This window comes from Labeo rohita, chromosome 11 (assembly GCF_022985175.1).
Source record: "Labeo rohita strain BAU-BD-2019 chromosome 11, IGBB_LRoh.1.0, whole genome shotgun sequence".
NCBI lineage: Eukaryota > Metazoa > Chordata > Actinopteri > Cypriniformes > Cyprinidae > Labeo > Labeo rohita.
The window spans coordinates 1,865,814-1,885,330 of NC_066879.1; the positions used below are offsets into that span (position 1 = coordinate 1,865,814).

At 37.2% G+C, this 19,517-nt stretch overlaps 2 protein-coding genes across 3 annotated transcripts; both read right to left on the minus strand.

Annotated features, from left to right (window-relative positions):
• Positions 1–1,534: 1,534 nt before the first annotated feature.
• ifi30b (IFI30 lysosomal thiol reductase b) lies at positions 1,535–4,265 on the minus strand. The gene is made up of 7 exons (XM_051122925.1): positions 4,027–4,265; positions 2,685–2,873; positions 2,528–2,596; positions 2,279–2,368; positions 2,041–2,193; positions 1,873–1,941; positions 1,535–1,774 (listed from the first exon to the last, which is right to left on the minus strand). Exons 1-7 carry the CDS (start codon positions 4,219–4,221, stop codon positions 1,715–1,717), a joined length of 825 nt encoding a protein of 274 aa, XP_050978882.1. The 5' UTR covers positions 4,222–4,265; the 3' UTR covers positions 1,535–1,714.
• Positions 4,266–6,889: 2,624 nt separating this feature from the next.
• vtg3 (vitellogenin 3, phosvitinless) lies at positions 6,890–17,227 on the minus strand. Of its 2 annotated transcripts, XM_051123374.1 has the most exons (28): positions 17,159–17,227; positions 17,015–17,035; positions 16,683–16,834; positions 16,301–16,552; positions 16,036–16,197; positions 15,798–15,946; positions 15,570–15,720; positions 15,314–15,471; positions 15,062–15,227; positions 14,851–14,976; positions 14,516–14,734; positions 13,251–13,468; positions 13,050–13,147; positions 11,384–11,505; positions 11,198–11,299; positions 10,989–11,108; positions 10,674–10,863; positions 10,481–10,568; positions 9,896–10,081; positions 9,674–9,809; positions 9,433–9,592; positions 9,249–9,355; positions 9,072–9,137; positions 7,786–7,995; positions 7,557–7,702; positions 7,333–7,471; positions 7,157–7,240; positions 6,890–7,069 (listed from the first exon to the last, which is right to left on the minus strand). In XM_051123374.1, exons 1-27 carry the CDS (start codon positions 17,196–17,198, stop codon positions 7,160–7,162), a joined length of 3,765 nt encoding a protein of 1,254 aa, XP_050979331.1. In that variant the 5' UTR covers positions 17,199–17,227; the 3' UTR covers positions 6,890–7,069; positions 7,157–7,159. The 2 variants fall into 2 exon arrangements, with proteins under 2 accessions (XP_050979331.1, XP_050979330.1); XM_051123373.1 differs by having other exon boundaries at positions 9,433–9,809.
• Between the last annotated feature and the right edge of the window lie 2,290 nt (positions 17,228–19,517).

Below are 19,517 nucleotides of genomic sequence, written 5' to 3' on the forward strand. Positions count from 1 at the left end.
ATAATAACAAGGGCAGCATGATGATGGCTCAGTGGGTAGCACTGTTGCTTCACAGCAAGACGGTCCCGGTTGGAGTTCTGGAGCCAGGAGGCCTTACTGTGTGGAGTTTGCATGTCCCACAATCTGAAGATTAGCAGCATGGGGGAATTTGACACTATGAACAGAAGGTAAATCCATTTGAAAACTTGGATGGATGGATCATAATAATGATCACTAGGAATTGCTGTTATTGTTGTTAGTTTCTGCAGCTTTGGCTTTACACAGTCATTCTGATGTAATGTAAAGACCCATTTCAACCACTTGATGTGTTTAGTTAGAACACATGATGTACATATGCAGTTATGATGCAGAAAGCTGAAGCATGACTGGACTAGTTCAAGACATTGATGACTGCACACAGAACCGCTTAGGCCTACGCTTGAGTCTGCATCCCATCCAGAAACTTGAAAAACCATCATTCATTAGAGAGGTTCATTCAAAAATGCTGATTTATCCAATAACAAAAGTCTTTGTAAATGAGACATTGACTCTGACATTGACATTGATTTTATATATATATATATATATATATATATATATTGTACAAAATATATTTTTTTAAAATAGACTGAAGCAACAATTATTTTCTCAGACCCTCTACTAAATTATTTTGTTTAGTTGTCTAATTTTTGTTGTTTTTAGAACCTTAGAAGAAAAATTCTAAAAAAAAAAACCCAGAAAAAATAATCTGCCAAATACAAATTTAAATCAGAGAAATGAAAGGTTATCCACTTTTAATTATTCATGTGGACAGGTTTTTAAAGGCATGTTTTGTTAATGAAAAAAAAAACTCTCTGACGCTGCCCTCTGCTGGTGAAAAGTAGTATGTAGCAGCAATTTAAAATACTGGAAGAAAATGGTCCCAAGTAATGGTTCCTCTAGATTTACAGAAATAAAAGGTGCTACAGATGTTAATATCATGACATAAATGCAGCATATTTAGCAACTATTAAGACCCAACTTTTGAGTTTTGTTAACTGAAGCTTTTCGTGAAGCTGCGTTCAGCCTCAGAGTTAGAAAAAGGTTTCCTTGAGCAATAGAATGAGACATGAGGTGATTCTACCAAAACATGAAAAAAAGGAGGAAATGTTATTTTAACAGGCTAAGTGCTTTTTTATACTTAAGAACTGCCTGTTTCTTGAAACTTGCAATGAGTTCAGCTCAGTTGAGTGGCATCCTCAGTTTCAGTTTTTTGAATTTGATGACAAAACATGAAAACATTGTGAATTGGTTTGTTACACTTCCAGATTTTCCATGCATTCACATGGATTTGAAAAATCCATTAGAATGCATTAGACACCCTAGATCATTTTCGAATGGAAATTTTCCACTGAGGCAAAAAGGTCATTAGGAGACATTAGTTGCCACAGGAGGCAGTATGTGCTGCATGCTATTGATTTGCTCACATCATTTTAATGGTTTCCTTTAAACTATTTATTTGTAGTTGATAATGAAGTTACAAAAAAAAAAAAAAAAAAAAAAAAAAAAAAAAAAAAACACCTAAGTATATGTTAAATACACTTTTGTCCCCTAAGTATAGCTAAGTACACAAACATATGGTTAAAACGGTCAACATTTTAAAATGTTAATTCTTTTTTATTATACCTCAAACACATGGAGACAAAGGCTTTTGGTTTAATAATATGTATTACAATCGTGTGCAAACACTGTTCCACTAGCAAAAGCTTCGGTCTAGTTTTTTCAGGGCTCCAGTACAGACTGGTGGCTTGATTCCCTGTAAGAGAAGTACACAAGGTTTTTAATCAAGCTGATGAGGATGTGCAGTATTTCAGCATTTAGAAATGGTAAATGTGAAGAGACAAATGAGCATACTTTGTACAAACTGCATACAAGGTTGAAAAGAGTGGACATAGCTTTGTCTTCCCATTCACTAGTGTATTCCTGAGGAAGAACAACACACATTTAGATCTCAAACGCCCACACCAGACATATTTCAGCATGACTGATTAGTGCAAAAGCTCTGCTTTGAGAAGGCCTCACTCCATTGATGGTGATCCAGGGAACATGAGTGTGTGCCGGTTTGAGCGCTTGAGTCTTCATTGCATTCTGATGCATCAAAGTATGGCCAAGCTCTCCTCTGGTACAAGACTCAATGGTCTGCCATTTAACAAACGGCGCATAGAGCTGCAAACACTGGCAAAGAAACAAAGACTCATTATAGCTTGAATAGTCGTTCAAACACAATGAAGGACAGCAATGTTGGCTCAGATATGCTTACAGGCTTAGCAGATTTTAGTACATCTGCAGATGACTCCATGCAGTAAATGACAGGAAATGCTGCATGACTGGCTGCATATAAAACACATGCCTATTAAGGAATAATAAAAATGAGAAATGTTTAACTAAACAAGAGAAAGAGTGAACTCTTTAACACACACACATAGGGTTAAATAGTTTAACCGCATTATGTAATGAAATATGTATATTTTATTTATACTGTAATCAACATTGTAGCATACAAACTCACCTCAACCATGTTAGCGTAGCACTCTGGTTCTCCATGTTGACATGAGAATGAATTCTCTTCAGGAAGCTCCTTAAATTACAAGTTAACAGTCATACATACAAGTAACGTCATAACATTTTCTTCATTGCAACTCACAGACTCTTATGCATAGCCGTACCTTAGCATTGCCGAAGGGCACCAGGTTGACTTTCATTATATCTTTTAGTAAAGTCCAGGTTGGGAAGAGCTGTTCTGTTAGGAATGCTCTGCAGCCTGGACACAGGCTCTCGTAATAGAGAGATATCTCTACAGGAGGAACCACTGGGTCTGGCCGCGTCGCGTTCAATTCCATACATTGTTTCCGCACCTACTCGGATGCATAGAAAAACAAAACAAAAAACGAAACATGGTGTAGCAATAAAGAAAAAAAATAAAATAAAACACAGACATTGTCCAGTTTGGCTACTTACAGTAAGGTTCATGCAGTGTGACTTCAGTGTGAATAATCAAGTCATAGAAATTGCATAAATTTTGTCTGACAGCACAGAAACGTCATGTAACCATTAACAAAATTCAGAGAACTATAAACATGCAAGTGTGTTGTTAAAGGGGTGTTTTAGCAAAGTATTTTAGGTCTAAAGGTTTTAGCAGACAAAACTGTTTGTAAATCTATTTCTGTCTGGAATGCGTCACAAAAATGTTCTCCGTTGGACAATATTTAAAACATGTTTTCATAACGTGATGTCAGATACACACACTTCTTGTAATTGCACGCTTGAGTCATAAATTGATTTAGGAACTGCACAAAATGAAGCGTAGTCAATGTGGAAAGGTGGCAAATATACGAAAGTGACAACAGAAGTTGAAAAGTTAACGCTAATACATAGACTGAAGAATCCTGCTTTTGATGATGTTATAATGAAAAGAGTAGGATGTTTTGTGAATGCATGCCACATTTAAAATGTCACGGCTTGAAAGTACCCAGTTATGATTGGTTCACGCAAGTAAGACTCAAAAGTTAAACAAATTCTCTAAATCTAATTTTTAAAACAACTATTTACAGATAAACTTCTGAACTCGGAGTATAACGTGCAGTTGTAGACATGAGGAGGCTCATCAAACTCATGATGTGAAGTGGGAAACCTCGTGGCCTGCTTAATTGGAAGCTGTTTGTGTTCAAAAGCATGACAGTAATTTTCAAGCACAAAGAAGTCTTTGAAATTAATGTTGAACACAAGTTGGTTACAAAAGCAGTGTATCTGTGCAATATTCCATAAAATTCTAAGCAGCCATTAACACACTGAGGAGAGTAAATTAACACCAGCTATTATATTGCAAAATGCAAGGGAAAACAGATGAATAATTCTATATTGTAGGTTGCCTTAACCATTTTTAAATAAAAGCTATTTTAAGCTATTAACAAGCCACAAATCATTACAAGCATAATAGTGGGCTGCAGAAATGCCTCTAAGAGAACTTAATTGTTTCAAGACTCAAGTCAGTCTCTTGAACAGACTTACCCCACATTCTATGGCAATCTCCAGAGACCTGCACCATTGGGATGGAGGGTATCCACATGAAGGCTTTGGGTGAGATGTACACTGGATTTCATAAACTCCAAGGAATATGACATGAAACACACAGCACATTAGAGTGTTCATGTTGTTAGTAGTTAGAGATTCCCTGAGGTTTCTGCAAGCAGTATGAGAGCTCATGTATGCTCTCCTCCCATCAAAATAACTTCAGAGCTCCAATCAACTGTGAGCAGCTGCAGCTGAACAGAAACAACACTCACTGACCTCAGATCAGCAAAGAGAAGCTGCTCATGAGCGAAGAGGGTTCACGACTGAGATTAGTGTTGTGGCTTTGTTAATAGCACAATAATAAAAAAGTATGTATCATTTTGATTAAGGTGGTCATACCAAAATAAATGCCTGAAAATCCAACAGTTAATTTTGTCTAATATATATATATATGTTCAATAAACATACTGTCATTAAAATGTTAATATAAACATATTTTAAAATACAGAAACATAGTCATTTTCAAATGTAAAGATTTTGAAAGCATTCTCTTAGTAATTTAATATAGATTTACAGTGATAACAACAAATAAAATTGTATTATATGGTATGATTACTATCATGTTTTTAAATATGATGGTTTAATTCTAAACATGGTGATTATCTCTAAGATGGACACCCAACATAATATATATTTACCATCTGAATCTAGCCATGTCATGTCAACAAATGAAAAAGTCAGCCTTATATTAATTATCATGTTAATGATTGTGCCTTTTAGCCCCAACAGCAGGGGCACTTTTTACCCCAAATACCATACTTTTACATATTCTTTCGCTATTTAAAACCTGCTGTTTTAATTATCTTAAACAACACTGAAAATAATTAAGAAGACCTTTGTCCCAAGATATATTTAATAATTTTAGCAATTTTCATTTGCTACTTAAATCTATAACATTTTTAAAAACATCAAATATTAGATCAAGTAAGCACAGAATCGACTTTGCAGTGCTGCCCGCGATCGCGTCAAGGTTAAGACAAATTTGCAAGTGTATCTTGAAAAGCGGATGTTTTGGAAACTGCTACACCATGTTTCCTGCCTTCTAGTGGTTTCTGCCTTCAAAGGCGCCTATTACTTCATCACTTTCAAAAAAAAAAAAAAATTAAATAAAAAAAAGATTCTGAAATCAACTTCTAAGATAAGTGGATGCTTATTTTCTCCATATTGTTGTGCATGTTGCTTGGTCCACCTAATAATTTTAAAACGAGTAACCCTAAACAAGTTTAAACTGCTAAAGTGTCATATTTAAAAGTCTTGCATTCGTATGCAGGAGCAAAATATTAAGCATTAGCTTTATGCATCTGTGTTTATGCAGCTGGAGCAACGTACAGTCAAGAGCATGTAATCATTCTGAGGACCCACTGACAGTAACGGACATGAGAACAGGTTTAAATGAAATAAGCATTTGTGTTTGTATGCATTTCAACCAGCGTTCGCCATATTTAGCGGCACAATTTCAATGTTCACATCGTTTATTCTAAGGTCGAAGTGTGGTTGATTGGGCTGCATGCAGCGTCAAAAGCACACTCTTTTATCACTCCTTTTTTAAATGCTCACAGCAGCACGGCACTTGCAGACCAAACGCATTAACACTGTCATTGTATTACAATGCTAAACTCTCCAAAAGTTGTCATGAGAGAAATCCAAAGTTCTGTCATGAAACTCCAGATGTCGTAGTCTTATAGGTCTAACTCAGTCTGACATGATGACATCATTATCACATGGCAGCTGATTGGTTCTCTTTTGTATCAGCAGCCAATAAGCTTGCTGCTCAACATTCTAATATTTGGCTAGTGCTTGCTGTAGCAGTTTCAGCTTGCTTCAGAAACACTCTGCCTTCCCCAGCTCCACCTGTATAGATCTGCTACAGGGTGATTCATGTATGCTATTTCTTAGTATTTCTTACATGCTCACAGCAGCATGTTGTGGATGTTATTGCATATTGCAAAAACATTACTCCAGCCAGAAATAATCATTAGCTTTGTGAGTGCATAGAGGTGGGCTGTAGAGGCTTTACAGGGCAGTCACATTGTAAAGTTTGTGAAACTTTCATTGATCATTTTTCTACATTGGAGCCAACCACACCATAACATTTCCCTTTATGTTCTAATATGATATTTATAATATAATATCACTAAAGACTATTGTGCACATACATACAGAGACACAGGGAGGGCCTATCTGTCAGACACGTAAAATATATCCTTACGATATATTACTGCAGACATCCCACCCTGCAAAAAGTAATTTCAAGGTGGTTGCATCACTACTCCCTTGACCCCCAAGCTGTGTTAACTGGGTTGATTGATTCAGTTGCATTCGTGCATCCCACTCAATACTCTTGCGAAAGTGATGTAGAGTGTGAAGAAATCCGAGTAGAAGTGGTCCAAAGAGACGCATTTAAAACACTCATGCTTAATAGGTGGAAACGGTAAAGGCATCTCGGCTGACAACTTGTGATTGAATCACCGAAAACGCTCTTTAATACCCTGGAAACTGGGCTTCTCTATCTCTCGCTCGATTTCCGGTATGTTGTATATAATTTGTGGAAGTCAGTGATTTGCTATTAATATGTGAAAGAACCTTCCTGGAGAGGTGAGATGTCTGTTATTGTGGTCTATATCAGAGAAGAAGACAGAACTGGGGTGACAGAATCAACATTTTGATTAAAAGACATTTATTTACAATTGCTGTTTGACATTTTTAACATGAAGGAGATGTCACAGATTCTCTACAGGTAAATCTAACCAACTCTAGGCTGGAATATAATGATCTGAATTGAATTACTGTCACAATGATCTCTTGATGCACACTTTATTGATTGAAGTTTAATTCAGAAGTAATGATTTTAGCATATATCTTTGCATATCCAAATCAGTCAATAATCAAATTTCAGAAATGTACAAATGATTCAGAACATTTGATTATCCATTTTTCTATGTTGTCGGTTGGTCTTCCAGAAGTGCTCTGTAACGCCAGGCTGTTAAGAGAAAAACAGTAAGACACTGAATTTACGCAAATACATAAAAACAGGCACAGTTTTCTGATACACAGTACTTAAATTAACCTGTTAGGCTGACATGGTGAAGTTCACAGCTTCAAACCCCACGAGATCGACTGGTGAGGGAATTGCCTTTTTGTAGAAAGTTCGCTAGAAGGAACAAAATAATATTTTATCAGCCTACAGAAGCAAGTGAAGACATTCGAAATGTAAAAGACATGACGTGTTCCTAAGACAACAACCTCTGGAATTTTCACTCTCATGTCAAAGGTCTCTGGTGAGGATGCGGCAACAGTGACAGCTGCCTGGCGTTCTGGGTTTTTCTCATATTTCTGGTAGAAACCCATTATGTAAGATATGCCAGGTACATACTCTTGAATTCTGAGGGAAAGTTAGGTGAAAGTTAGGCGGTAATTTCATACTGTACATTGGTTTTTCAGGAAAATCAAGAGCATAATGAATTGACCTTTGACCAATTGTTGTGCACACTGAGGGCAGAGCTCCCCAGTTGATTTTGCTGTATATGGAAGGTTTAGACTCCGGCTGGCATGCTGCGGAAACCCTCATAGATACATCATATGTCTGACACTCTGCACCCCATCTGAGATGGGCCTTAAGACACAAGAAGAAAATCAATGAGGCAATAAGAAAACTGATCAAAATGAGTTGCACCAGAAAGCTCTGAAGACCTTTACCTTTGCTGATGAATGACTCTTATCTACATTTGCATTGGCACACATTTTCCAGTTTGCTTCTTCACCAACTTCAGAGACTATCATTTCAATGTCATCTCTTTGGGCTGTTGGCAGATAAAAGGCTATACCTTCATAGCCCAGAGGTTTTGCTGGTGGACTTAGACCAAGTGCTTTTACTGTCACTACAGGTTCTGGAATGGCATCTAAATTCTACAGCATGGAGAAAATGAGTAATTGATAAGATGACTGAGCATATGTATATTCCTCTATTACTCTAGCAATGGCAAGGCAAATTCTCCTCTGCTCATTCGTCTTCTACAGTTGAGTATAGCTGTATTCTGTAGAATCATTTGGATTTGAATTCATTGACAAGCACTTTCAAAACATAAATCTCACGATAGCCTGACGTTTTTGAACAGTACGATTTTTAATGTTTTTAAAGAAGTCTCTTCTGCTTACCAAGCCTGCATTTATTTGATATAGCAAAATCAGTAATATTGTGAAATATTTTTTACTATTTTAAATAAACTGCTTTCTATTTGACTATATTTTAAAATGTAATTTATTTCTGTGATCAAAGCTACATTTTCAGCATCATTAGTCTTCAGTGTCACATTATCCTTCAGAAATCATTCTAATACGCTTATTTGCTGTTAAAGAAATATTTACTATTATTATTATTATTATTATTATCAATATTTAAAACAGTTGAGTACATTTTTTTTTTCAGGATTCCTTGATGAATATATATATATATATATTATATTTTTTGGGAAAGAAATTATAGAAATTAATACTTTTATTTAGCAAGGATGCTTTAAACTGATCAAAAGTGATGTTTATAATGTTACAAAAGATTTCTATGTCAGATAAATGCTACTCAACATAACTGTTTTCAACATAATAATAAATGCTTTTTGAGCAGCAAATCAGAATATTATAATGATTTCTGAAGGATCATGTGACTGGTGTAATGATCACAGGAATAAAAATGGAAATCACAGGAATAAATTACATTTTGAAATATATTCAAATAGAAAACAGTTATTTTAAATAGTAAAATTTGGATCAAATAAATGCAGGCTTCGTGAGCAGAAGAGGCTAATTTAAAAAACATTAAAAATCTTACCGTTTAAAAACTTTTGACTGGTAGTGTATGTGCAGTTGTAATCAAGCTACAGTCTGTCTATCCAAGTATACAGTTCATAATTGAAAATTTGATTGATTAAACCCTCCTTTCTAAATTACTTCATTTGAAATAATGACTTCAGATGTTTGTTTTGCACCTGAGATGCTGGGAATGAGTTGGATAAATTGTTTTCCCCACAGGAAGTGACCTCGTTTCTTATGTCCTACACAGAGGGAGCATGTATAACAAAATTCCATCACATTAATTCTGAGTTCAGCACTGCAAATCATTCAGCCAGTGTAAGTGATAAAGAGTTATGGCTGAGTCATGGTACCTTGAATACTCTGTTGCTGAGATTCATCAATTCACTGACTCCTGGAGGGTGTTTTTTGCCAGCAGTGACCTGAATCTGAATCTTTTCAATGGGTTTGGCACCCTTAACTTCGAAACAAGGAACAAGTTACTGCTAGGAATATTTCAATATCCGTTTTGGCTTATATCAGTAATTAATATGGTACCTGGTTCAAGCTGATATGAAAAGCGAGTACGTCCCAGGAAGTAATACAGAGGATATTCATGAAGGTAGTGTGCTCGTTTGGCCTCTGCCTCAATGCAGACCGCAGTTCCATAAATCTTGGCAACAGCACATTGCCTGAATTTCACCTCTGAGTCCTCGGCCTGCCTCAGAAAACAGCTGTTTAGTTTGCAGGATTTGTCAAACATCTCCAGTTCGTTTTTGTATTGTGAAGGCTGTTGTACCTGATCATCCCTTGAAGTGGGTAAAATCCTGGCCAGTGGCAGACCCTGTTGAGAGTCCTCTTTCTCAGGCATCATGGGAGTTATTTTGAATGAGGTTGGATCCTCAATGTTTCTCAGAACAGCAAACACATTAGAACTGTTTGATGAAGAGTGAGAAATGATCAGAATATGGTGACACTATATTGTATATTACTGGTGCTGTAGAAATCATGGAAAACGTACTTGACTGAAAATAACTCAGTGACCGTTTTGCTTGGAGTCAAATTCATTTCGTGCTTTTGCTCCTTCATGTTTAATTTCAAGTCAAATGCCCATGGCAGGGCAATTACCATCTTACTCTTCAGCTCAACACCACACTGGAAAAGATCTGTGTTTATTCCATGAAACACAAAATGATCTTTTGTCACTCTGTAAGCAGAAGGAAAGTCAACCTTCAGCACAAAGAAACCATGAAGAACCCAAAAATGAAAATCCTGAAAACTTCAATTCTCACACAAAGCTATATGACATCTTGCAATATATAGAACACTGACTATTTTTATGGTGTTCATGCACAACCACTGAGATTAAAATTGCTGTAATATCAGTAGCCTAAAAAATCCTGTCTTATTTTAGACTGAGCAGAATGTCTAAAGAAGACTGAGATCACACAATCTCAAAATAATACTCACTTCAGTAATCAGGAATAAAATCATGGCTGACTGCAAATAACAAAATTACACAGTGGCATAGGCACTATTGATATTGCACGTACATCCACACCACTAGGTATCACTGTCTAATTAATAAATAACTTTTGATCATTACCCAGCAAAGCCATCTGTGTGCAGGGAAATGTCTGAGCTTAGCAGCTCACCCAGATGTTCCTTGGGAGGAGGATTAATTTCAGCTTTAGCTGTAGACAGAATATATTATCATTTTTGTATTCAGCTCCATTTTCCCCAGCATTAACAGACATCGAATGGGGAATTGAAAAAAATGGTAGAAGAAAGCTTATTACCTTTCAATGTAACAGCATTTACCATGGAAAAATATTTGCTGATTTCAACTGGGAGACCAAGACAAGTTGGCTGTACAAATCGAGCTTCATACACAAGGTGTGGCTTGGTCCAGTGCCAGGAAGTCCCTTTTTGAACATCTTGAATCTTTTCCCAAACCTTACTCTCCTTCCCTGCAGAAGGACTAAATGACTGAGCAGAAAATAAATGCATCATGTTTTAGTTGAATCTACACAAAAAAAGCATCGACAACATAAAAAATATATGTTAACTATTAAGTATTAACTATAACCTGTTAAAAGGAGATGGTGGAATACCTTTATGATGCTCTGAATGGAGTCTCCGCTTACATCCATTAAAAACGCTTCCTGTCCAAACAGGCGTACACATGCTGTCAACAGAGGTCTGTCTTTTGGTAGGTTCTGCCAGTCAGAGAGCTTTAAAAGATCAGAGCATAGCTATTAATGTAATGACTGACATCAGTCAAGAAATACATCTCATAGATTCTAGAACTGAAAATGCTCACAATTTTGATTATAGTGGCGAAATCGGTGATTCCTAAATCTTTTTTGAGTTGAGGGATTTTTCCTGCTAACAGCTCTCTGAGTCCATCTGCACGGACACCAAGCTGGAAATATATTAAAGATTACATATAAAAACCATGGTATACAGTACATAAAATTACCGCACTTTATAGCTTTGGTTTGATTACCTCAAGAAATTGCAATATTCTCCCAATGAAATGTATTTTTCCCTTAAGCATAAGTTTTGTGGGTATGAGACTTTCATTTTGCAGCATATAAATGTCAGCAGATGTTCCAAATAATAAGTCATCTGATGAGACAAGAAACAGCATCACTGAAAGGTTGTACAACAAAGCTAGCAATTAAAAAGATGGTGCACTTAATAATGATCAATGAAAAGCTCCTTGTTCTCTGTGTAACTGTGTACCATTTTATTGTTTATATTATGTATATAAGTTGTTTGCTTTTTAGATTATTTTTGTTATGAAGAAAATAAGTTGCATTTATTACTTGTGAATTTAGTTTTTGTTACTGAATTTAAGTTCGGTACTTTTATTTTGAAATACCGGTCAATGGTTGCGTGTAATGGTTGACTGCATCTCAGTTCCTGCAGGTCAGCAAGCGGCAAACACGAACGTTGTGCGTGTCAGTGAATGTGTACCTGCAGAGGACTTGAACTTGAAAATGTGATTAAGGACTATTCAAGACAATTTCTCTTTCATGTAGCATGCAGCCAACAAGGTATTTCGCTTTATATGTTTGTATGTTTTGGTTTGTATTAAGTTAATGTGGTTTGTATTTCATTAAGGGTTGTCACTATGGATCATGTTGGTAATCGACTAATCTGTTTAGCATTCTGACGATTAATCGAGTAATTGTCTAATTAACTTTTTTTTTGTAATAATATAAATAGTCATAAATGTTAGAAATAGCTGTTAAAATGACTTAAAGTACACATATAGCAATGAAGCAATAATAATTAGTTCAAATAAAGTATCAAAAGTAAGAAATATGGTTTTATTGAATAAAACTGTTAAAATGCATAATGTCTTATAAACAATAGAGCTACATTATGCATTATAACAAAGGCCTGCAGAGGGCGCCAACATCCTGACAAATGTTTTTACACTTTACTGCATGATCTAATCCTTGTTTAATATTGACTCAACTTTTAATTCAAATGTCCACTTAATCTTTAATATATCTATCTTTATGATAGAAAAGCTACAGCCTGCTACACACTGCTGGAATTGTAAGATAAATGATTTACCTCACAAAACTGATGAAATAGCGCATGTTGCATTCACAGATGAACGTTATAATAAACCCAAACTTACAACAATATGCAGAGATGGAGTAAATGTTAACAGTTTTGTAACAGCATTTACTGTAATCGGAGCTGCTCTGAGATGCACGTACATAACCTACACGCATGTAAATAATTAAAGCACATATATTAAACCTGCATCGCATAGATTTATTTAATTGAATCGTAGCGTTTGTGAATTCTTAATCTTATTTAATTGAATCGTAGCGTTTGTGAATTCTTAATAGTGCTTTAATTATGATTTTTAAATGGGGTTTAATGTGCGGAATGCACCACTTCCGGTATTTTGCAGATTACTCGACAAGATGCAATTGAGGATTTTTTAAAATCGAATCTCGAATAGAATCAAAGAATTGTTGCCGTCCTAATTTCATTTGGTAGTCTCCACTGTGGATTTAGGGGAAAAAGCCACCAAATAAACAAGTAATATGGAAACCACTTTTGCCTGTGTATGCTTGGAGGGAGAAACACTCTGGTATGTTCTGAGAAACAGAATGCAACAGAATGTCTTTCTAATGCAAACCCACCATGGAACCAGTCAAAATGCATATTCCTGCTGTAGCGATAACTCAGGTGGCCAAGTTTGGGGGTAAGAATCTTCACGGCAATATTGCAGGCAGTGGATCTTTATTTAGAAGAAAAAAGAGGAATGAGGACAATTCAGATGTTCGGTTCGGTTTGGAAAGGAATAGAAAGGAAAGCAGGAGTATACAGTTGAGCATGCTTACAGATGTTGATTATCAGGGGTGCGGGACTTGGCAATGCCTTTGAGTAGAGAGTAGGAGAAGCTGGCAACCTGCAGGTCAGCCTCCTCTAAGAGGACCTCACTTATTACTGAGATCAGAGCTATGGATGGCTTGGTCTCTAAAAGCACAATGCAGGCCAGCATGCGGATTTCAGCAGGAAGAGTCCTCTGTACAAAAAGGTTCAAGACAATATCCTGTACCTGCACACATACAAGAAGTAGAAAGATGACTGGCATCTGCTGAAAGCAGTCCTTGCTAATAAAGACATTAGTGCTCATGATTTTACAAAATAGTTTTCTTGGTCCTGGTACAACATTCTTGCCAAACCTAATCAATGTAGGAACACTCACCTTTGGGGAAATATCACACTGAGTATCCACACCCTCTTCATGTATCAAGCTTTGCACACCTGGATTTAATTTTTCCTGCCATTCTTCTACACAGACTTTATGTCAGGTTGGGTGGGGACTGTATGTGGACAGCAATTTTCATGTATCTCTGGACTTGTTTAACTAGGATCAATTGCAGGAACTGGCTTGGCCACTTGAAAGCATTTACAAGTTAAGCCAAGTTTGCATTGTCTTGTGTTTAGAGTCACTGTCCTGTTGGAAGGTGAACCTTTGGCCCATTTTAGGGGTTTCATTAAGCATTTCATTAGGTTACATTGCTGTATGTGTTCAGCTTTCCTTTTGCCCTGACTAGTGCCCAGTTCCTGTCGTTGAAAAACCCACTTACAGCATAAAGCTACCACCACCATGTATAACCTGTGGGATGGTATTGCGCAGCTGATTGGGTGACCACTGGGTTTTTGGTCAAGACCCTTCTCCCCTGATTGCACAGATTGAACGCTAGGAAAAGTCCTGGTTGTTCCAAACATTTTAAGAATTATAAAGGCCACTGCTCTTGGAAACCTTTAATGTCTTTGAGCCTTGTTTTTTGCTTTGATATGCATTTGTAGATGCTAGACTTTATGCAGAAAGGTATAACATCCTTCCAAATCATCTCTAATCAACTGAATATGGCACAAGTGGACTCCAATCCAAGTATAGAAATGCTGCAAACATTGTCAAGCAAATTGGGATGTATCTAAGCTAAACGGCAAACATGGTCAAGCAAATTGGAAGCTGAATTTCAGGTCTCTGAATACTTGCATATCAATGTGGTATTTCATTTTTTTAATACATTTGCAAAGTTACAAGGGGGTGTTAATACTATACTAATACTAATACTAATAATATAGTACTTACACTGTGGGGGTCCCTGCTCGCAAGCAGTCTGAATGCCTGGACTGCAGCACCCTGTACTCTGGTTGGAAGTTTTTCAGCTCCAGCCGTGTAGCCTGGAAGGAACTTCAGGAGAGTCTTGATGCTGGAGGGATGAGCTGCATTTCCCAAGGCCTTCAGTGCAAGAACCATACCCTCCTCCGATGTTTTACTTAGGGCACTTGTAGCCATATCCAGCAATGGCTGGACAGCATTATTTAGAAAGGACAGGGAAAATGTAAATATTAGAGAATTAAGGTGCACATAAAATGATATTTATATTAATCATCTGAGATGCAGAAGTATAAGAGCACAGATACCTGCACCACAGTGATGGGGCAGGGATCAGTATACACACAGTATCTGTATACTAGAGAACCATACGCCAAAACTACAGTGTTCCACAGGAGGGGCTGGGATTTGCCGAAAGGAATTGTCAGGAACTCCTGGAAAGCAGTAAAGAGCATTAAAAGGCAAATATTCATGACATGAATGACTGCAACAAATGTTTAACTAAGGTCGCCAACTCACCTGAGCTAAGGCCACTGACACAGGCTCAGCAGACAAGTGGTTAAATGCCACTATCAGTGCCTGTCCTGCCTCATTCGCTGTAATGTCTCCAGCTTTGAATCTGGTCTCAAGGAATTTGAGGATCCTCTCATCTGTTACCTCCACAACCAAGTCCAGAAACCATCTCCTGAAGAACAAAAAAAACAAAAAGAGTAGAGTCAGTAGGATAAAATCTAGGATCGCGTAGTACTTAGACAGGTGTAAAGAAAATACCTGTGCTCATCATTTACTGAGACTTGCTTCCATAACTGCTCTAGATTGTCAAGTGTTGCCACACGCAGCAACTGAATTAGCTTCAGAATATCTGTGCTGCTTGCACTGTCCATGTGGTATATGTTATCCTGTGCCAGGCGCTTGATTAAATCTAAAATCTGTTGGAGTACAGAACAGATCAAAGTCTGTTTGAGTGAGTTTAATCAACATATACTGTATACATTTGAATGTTTATAAGTGATCTGGGGGGGGTTGCCTTTGGCACTGGTTCATTCAGGTAGATCATCACAACGGGAATTGGTTTGAGGTCCTTTTCTGTCTTGTATATTAGGTTGCCTCTGCTCTGCACCTGTCCAGTCACTATTTTGTCAGTTGTGTCTGAAACTTTGAGAAGCTCAATGTCCCGTCTGGAAAAAAGGAACACGATGTCATTCCCAATCAGCAGTCTTGCAACAACTTGTTAGCTAATGACTAAACCACTTACAATGCTAACATTCGGGAGTTGCCTCCCTTTACATTGAATGGAGAGAAGTACTGACGCTCCTGAGCAAATGCTTTAGTGATCAAACCGCCATCTGCTGTGGACTTCACTGTGTAGGTGTGTTTCACCGTTGAAACAACACTCTCACCCCTCTATAAGTTCGAACAGCATTCAGATCAGTTCATAGTTGAACTTCAACTTTTTAAGTTCAAGTTTATAATAGAAATATAATGAAACACACCTGTTTGCTAAGTTTGTCTTCAGGGGCGAGAGCCATACCTCGGTATAAAGCAGCTGGCTGTTGACAGTTGCTGATATCAACCATTTGGGTCACTATCAATTCTTTGGCATTGGAGTCTTCTTCAACAGTGTAACTGCTTTGACATACACCATGAATTCCCAACTGAAGAAATTTAAAAATTATATTTTCATATCATTTTGTTCTTTCTATAGAATCATACTCTTATTAGGGACTGTTTTGTACAATTAATATGTAGATTTCATACCTCTACCAGTTCGTAAAAGCTTTGTGTGGTTTTAACTGTGACTTGTAGAAACCCAAGGATCCCTCTCACAATGTTTACTACTGCGTTTGAGACTCCAGGTGCCGTGCGAATGTCAGTAATTTGTCCTTTGGAGAACTCAAAAACGATTGGCTGGCTGAACTCGGCAGATAGACGCTTAGTGAGCTTTTGGGAAGGGCTGAAGGCACTTTTCCCGGGTATGCCATTGAAGTCTTCAACGTCTACATTTGAGATCTTAAAAGGAACATTAAATGTTTAGACAATGTCTAACTATTTTCACTATCTTCTGATAAGATAAATATATCACATTGCTTAGCTCAGAGTATATTAAAAAAAGACAGAATTGGAGCAACAGTGTTAGTACCTGAAGCACGAATGTTTGTGTCGATTCACCAATGATTTTAAAAGTGCACCTCAGCTTCAGTGCTGACTCAACCAAGTCTGGCAGTTCTCGTCCCACTCGCACCAATCCCTCATATTTATACTCGTATGTTTTTTTAGAGTTCAGGAAAGGCTCTAAAATGTTGGCCATTGAGAGATTTCATTAGTTTTAAATTTCCTAATTAACTTAAAAAAAAATCTTTATTATTGACATATACATATGAAACACAATAATAAAAACAATATTATAAATCTTTGAATAAGGAGAGAATCTCTGTAGGTTTATGGCTGATGTACATTATAGCATTTACCTACCGTAATTGGCAGTCTCGCTGGCTAATAGAGAGGAAAAGAGAAACATTGCTATTCTGCTTTCATATGAACAAGCATTAAAGTACAAACTTACTATGGTTAAAAATTATTTTGTTCAGTTCTAAACGATATACTTTATGTACTCACCAGCCAGGCCTACTAGGAGACAGAGATAGAGCTGCCACATGGTGAAATCCAGAGGTGGTATAAGCAACTTGGACATCATCTTTTATAAGAGGGATCTGTCTTTCCCTCCTACTCCCTTATCTCATGCAGTTAGTAAGGTAAAAGTGACACTGTGGCACCACATTTGTCCTGTATTCTAAACCACTTAAAATTTACAACATGCAAACATACAGCTACAAGTTTTTTTTTTTTCTTTTTTTTTTTTTTTTTTTTTTTCAAAATAACTCTGACCTTGCTTAGTGCCCATGATTAGCTGCAGCCTACCATGTCAATGGACAACAACATTTTTGCATAAAAAAGTAAAGAATATACAATGCGAATTATATGCCCTATGTCTGGTCGCAAAAGGAATTAGTGTAATTACATTTGTAAATTCACATTATTTCAAAACGTAAAAAGTAAATATTCTTAGTCACATTAGCGGTACATGCAGTACATATATATTTTTCAGCTAGTGTGATATTCTGTAAATGCTGTAATGTGAGAATGAATCTTACTGGTTTGTGTTGTAGAAATAGTTTGAGTAAACAGGACTAGAGGACAAAGGTGTGAGACAGGTCAGTGTGATCATAGACTGTGTCATCACAACCTATTAGGAGAGCATGTGACCTGCTAAAACAAATAACAAGATCAAACTTTTATGAACATCTGATATCCAAGCATTAGTTTAAATATAAATAAACATACAAATACACTTGTCTAAACATGAGTCATTTTCCACTCATTAAAATCATATATAAAATTTTTTTTGTAAATTGTAACTTTCTTGATTGTCTGTGACAGAAAAAAAAAAAACATTGCAAAAAACGTACAACAAAATGACAACAACAACAGCATTCAATCCGTGTTTCTCTCATCCTCATGTAATCCTTTTGTTCATCTTTAGACAGCACTTAAGAACATATTTTAATTAAGGCTTTAATTTAGGTAAACATTTATGAACACACATATACAGAGTACATCAAATAAGGTAAATGGAAGCGCAAACTTTGTGCTTTGTGTAAAAGTATATAGTTCACAAAAAAGGTACAACTTTCTTTTCGGGAGTTCAACAAGGGCTATTTGATAAGCTACCGTTTGCTATTTTCCATGAAATTACAGTAAATAGTGATTGAAGGAAATTAATATAGGCTTGTAATTTTGACTAGGGCTCATCTGACCTCAGGTCTTAATGCCCCAGTTGATGGCCCCACCACATGGCCTAAAGGCAAGACAGCGACAGGATGAGGCACGCCATCCAATACAATATGAGTGCTGTGCAGGAAAAGCCAGTGATCGCCAACAATAACGAAGATACAGGAGAAATTAAATGTATCTCTTCTCTGTGACTCCCTGAGGTAACCAGTCTCACCAGAACTAGTCATTTGAGTGACAAACATCAGCTGTTGGTCATTGCGGGAGTGGTTCATGAGAGGAGTGGAATGCCTTTGGATGGGAAAACCCTTCAGGCAAGTCCAGTCCGTGTAATTCAAATTCCCTTCCACTCTGACGGGTGTAGAGCTGTCAATGACCACTGACAACAGTTCAGGAGAATCTTGTAAAAACAAAAGTGATCTTTGACTCGACTCTTGACTTGACTCCATCTGATGTGTAGATCCAATGCTAGAGTAAGCACAAGTCACACTGTATGATAAAAGAGCAACAGTTAGTTGGTTCACCAGCAAGTAGGGGATTGTTAATCAAGCCTCACAGGCATTGGGCAGATGGTCGGTTGCCACAGGCATTGATGGTGTGATGCTCTAGCTGGTTAGATACAGCTGGCAAAGTTGGCCTGAACACTCAGTGACCCGAACAAACCAGAGCATCCACAATGAGACTGGGATTGGAGGGTACTTCTTCATGGTGGTTCAGCATAGCTCCTTGGAGTTCAAACATGGTGCAGAGCAATGATTCTTATGCTGGGGACATTGCTGGCCAGTGTGTGATCTCTAACAGGAAGGACCCCAAAGCAAACTCAAACTCAAAATACTGGTGGCAGTCAGTTGAGCTCTGAGCTAGACTCAACCAAGGATGAGAGTGAAGATGATAAATGGCATGGTTCAGAACTGGAATATTGTCTGTGAAACGTTAGAATCCAAAAGGTCGGGCAGAGAAGAGTCCGACAGGCGTGTAGATCAATACCAGGTAAGCGGCAGGACACATATGTCAGGCGGTGATTGGCAGGTATCAGACTGACAGTCTGAGAGTTATGATTCTAGCAAAAGTCAAACTTCTATTGTAGTAAATAAATGTTCCCTTAGTTATCACCAAAGCTATCTCCATTTTGTTGTAGATCATTAGACCGTTAGGCTGCCTCAGAAGCCTGTCTGAAAGTTTTGGA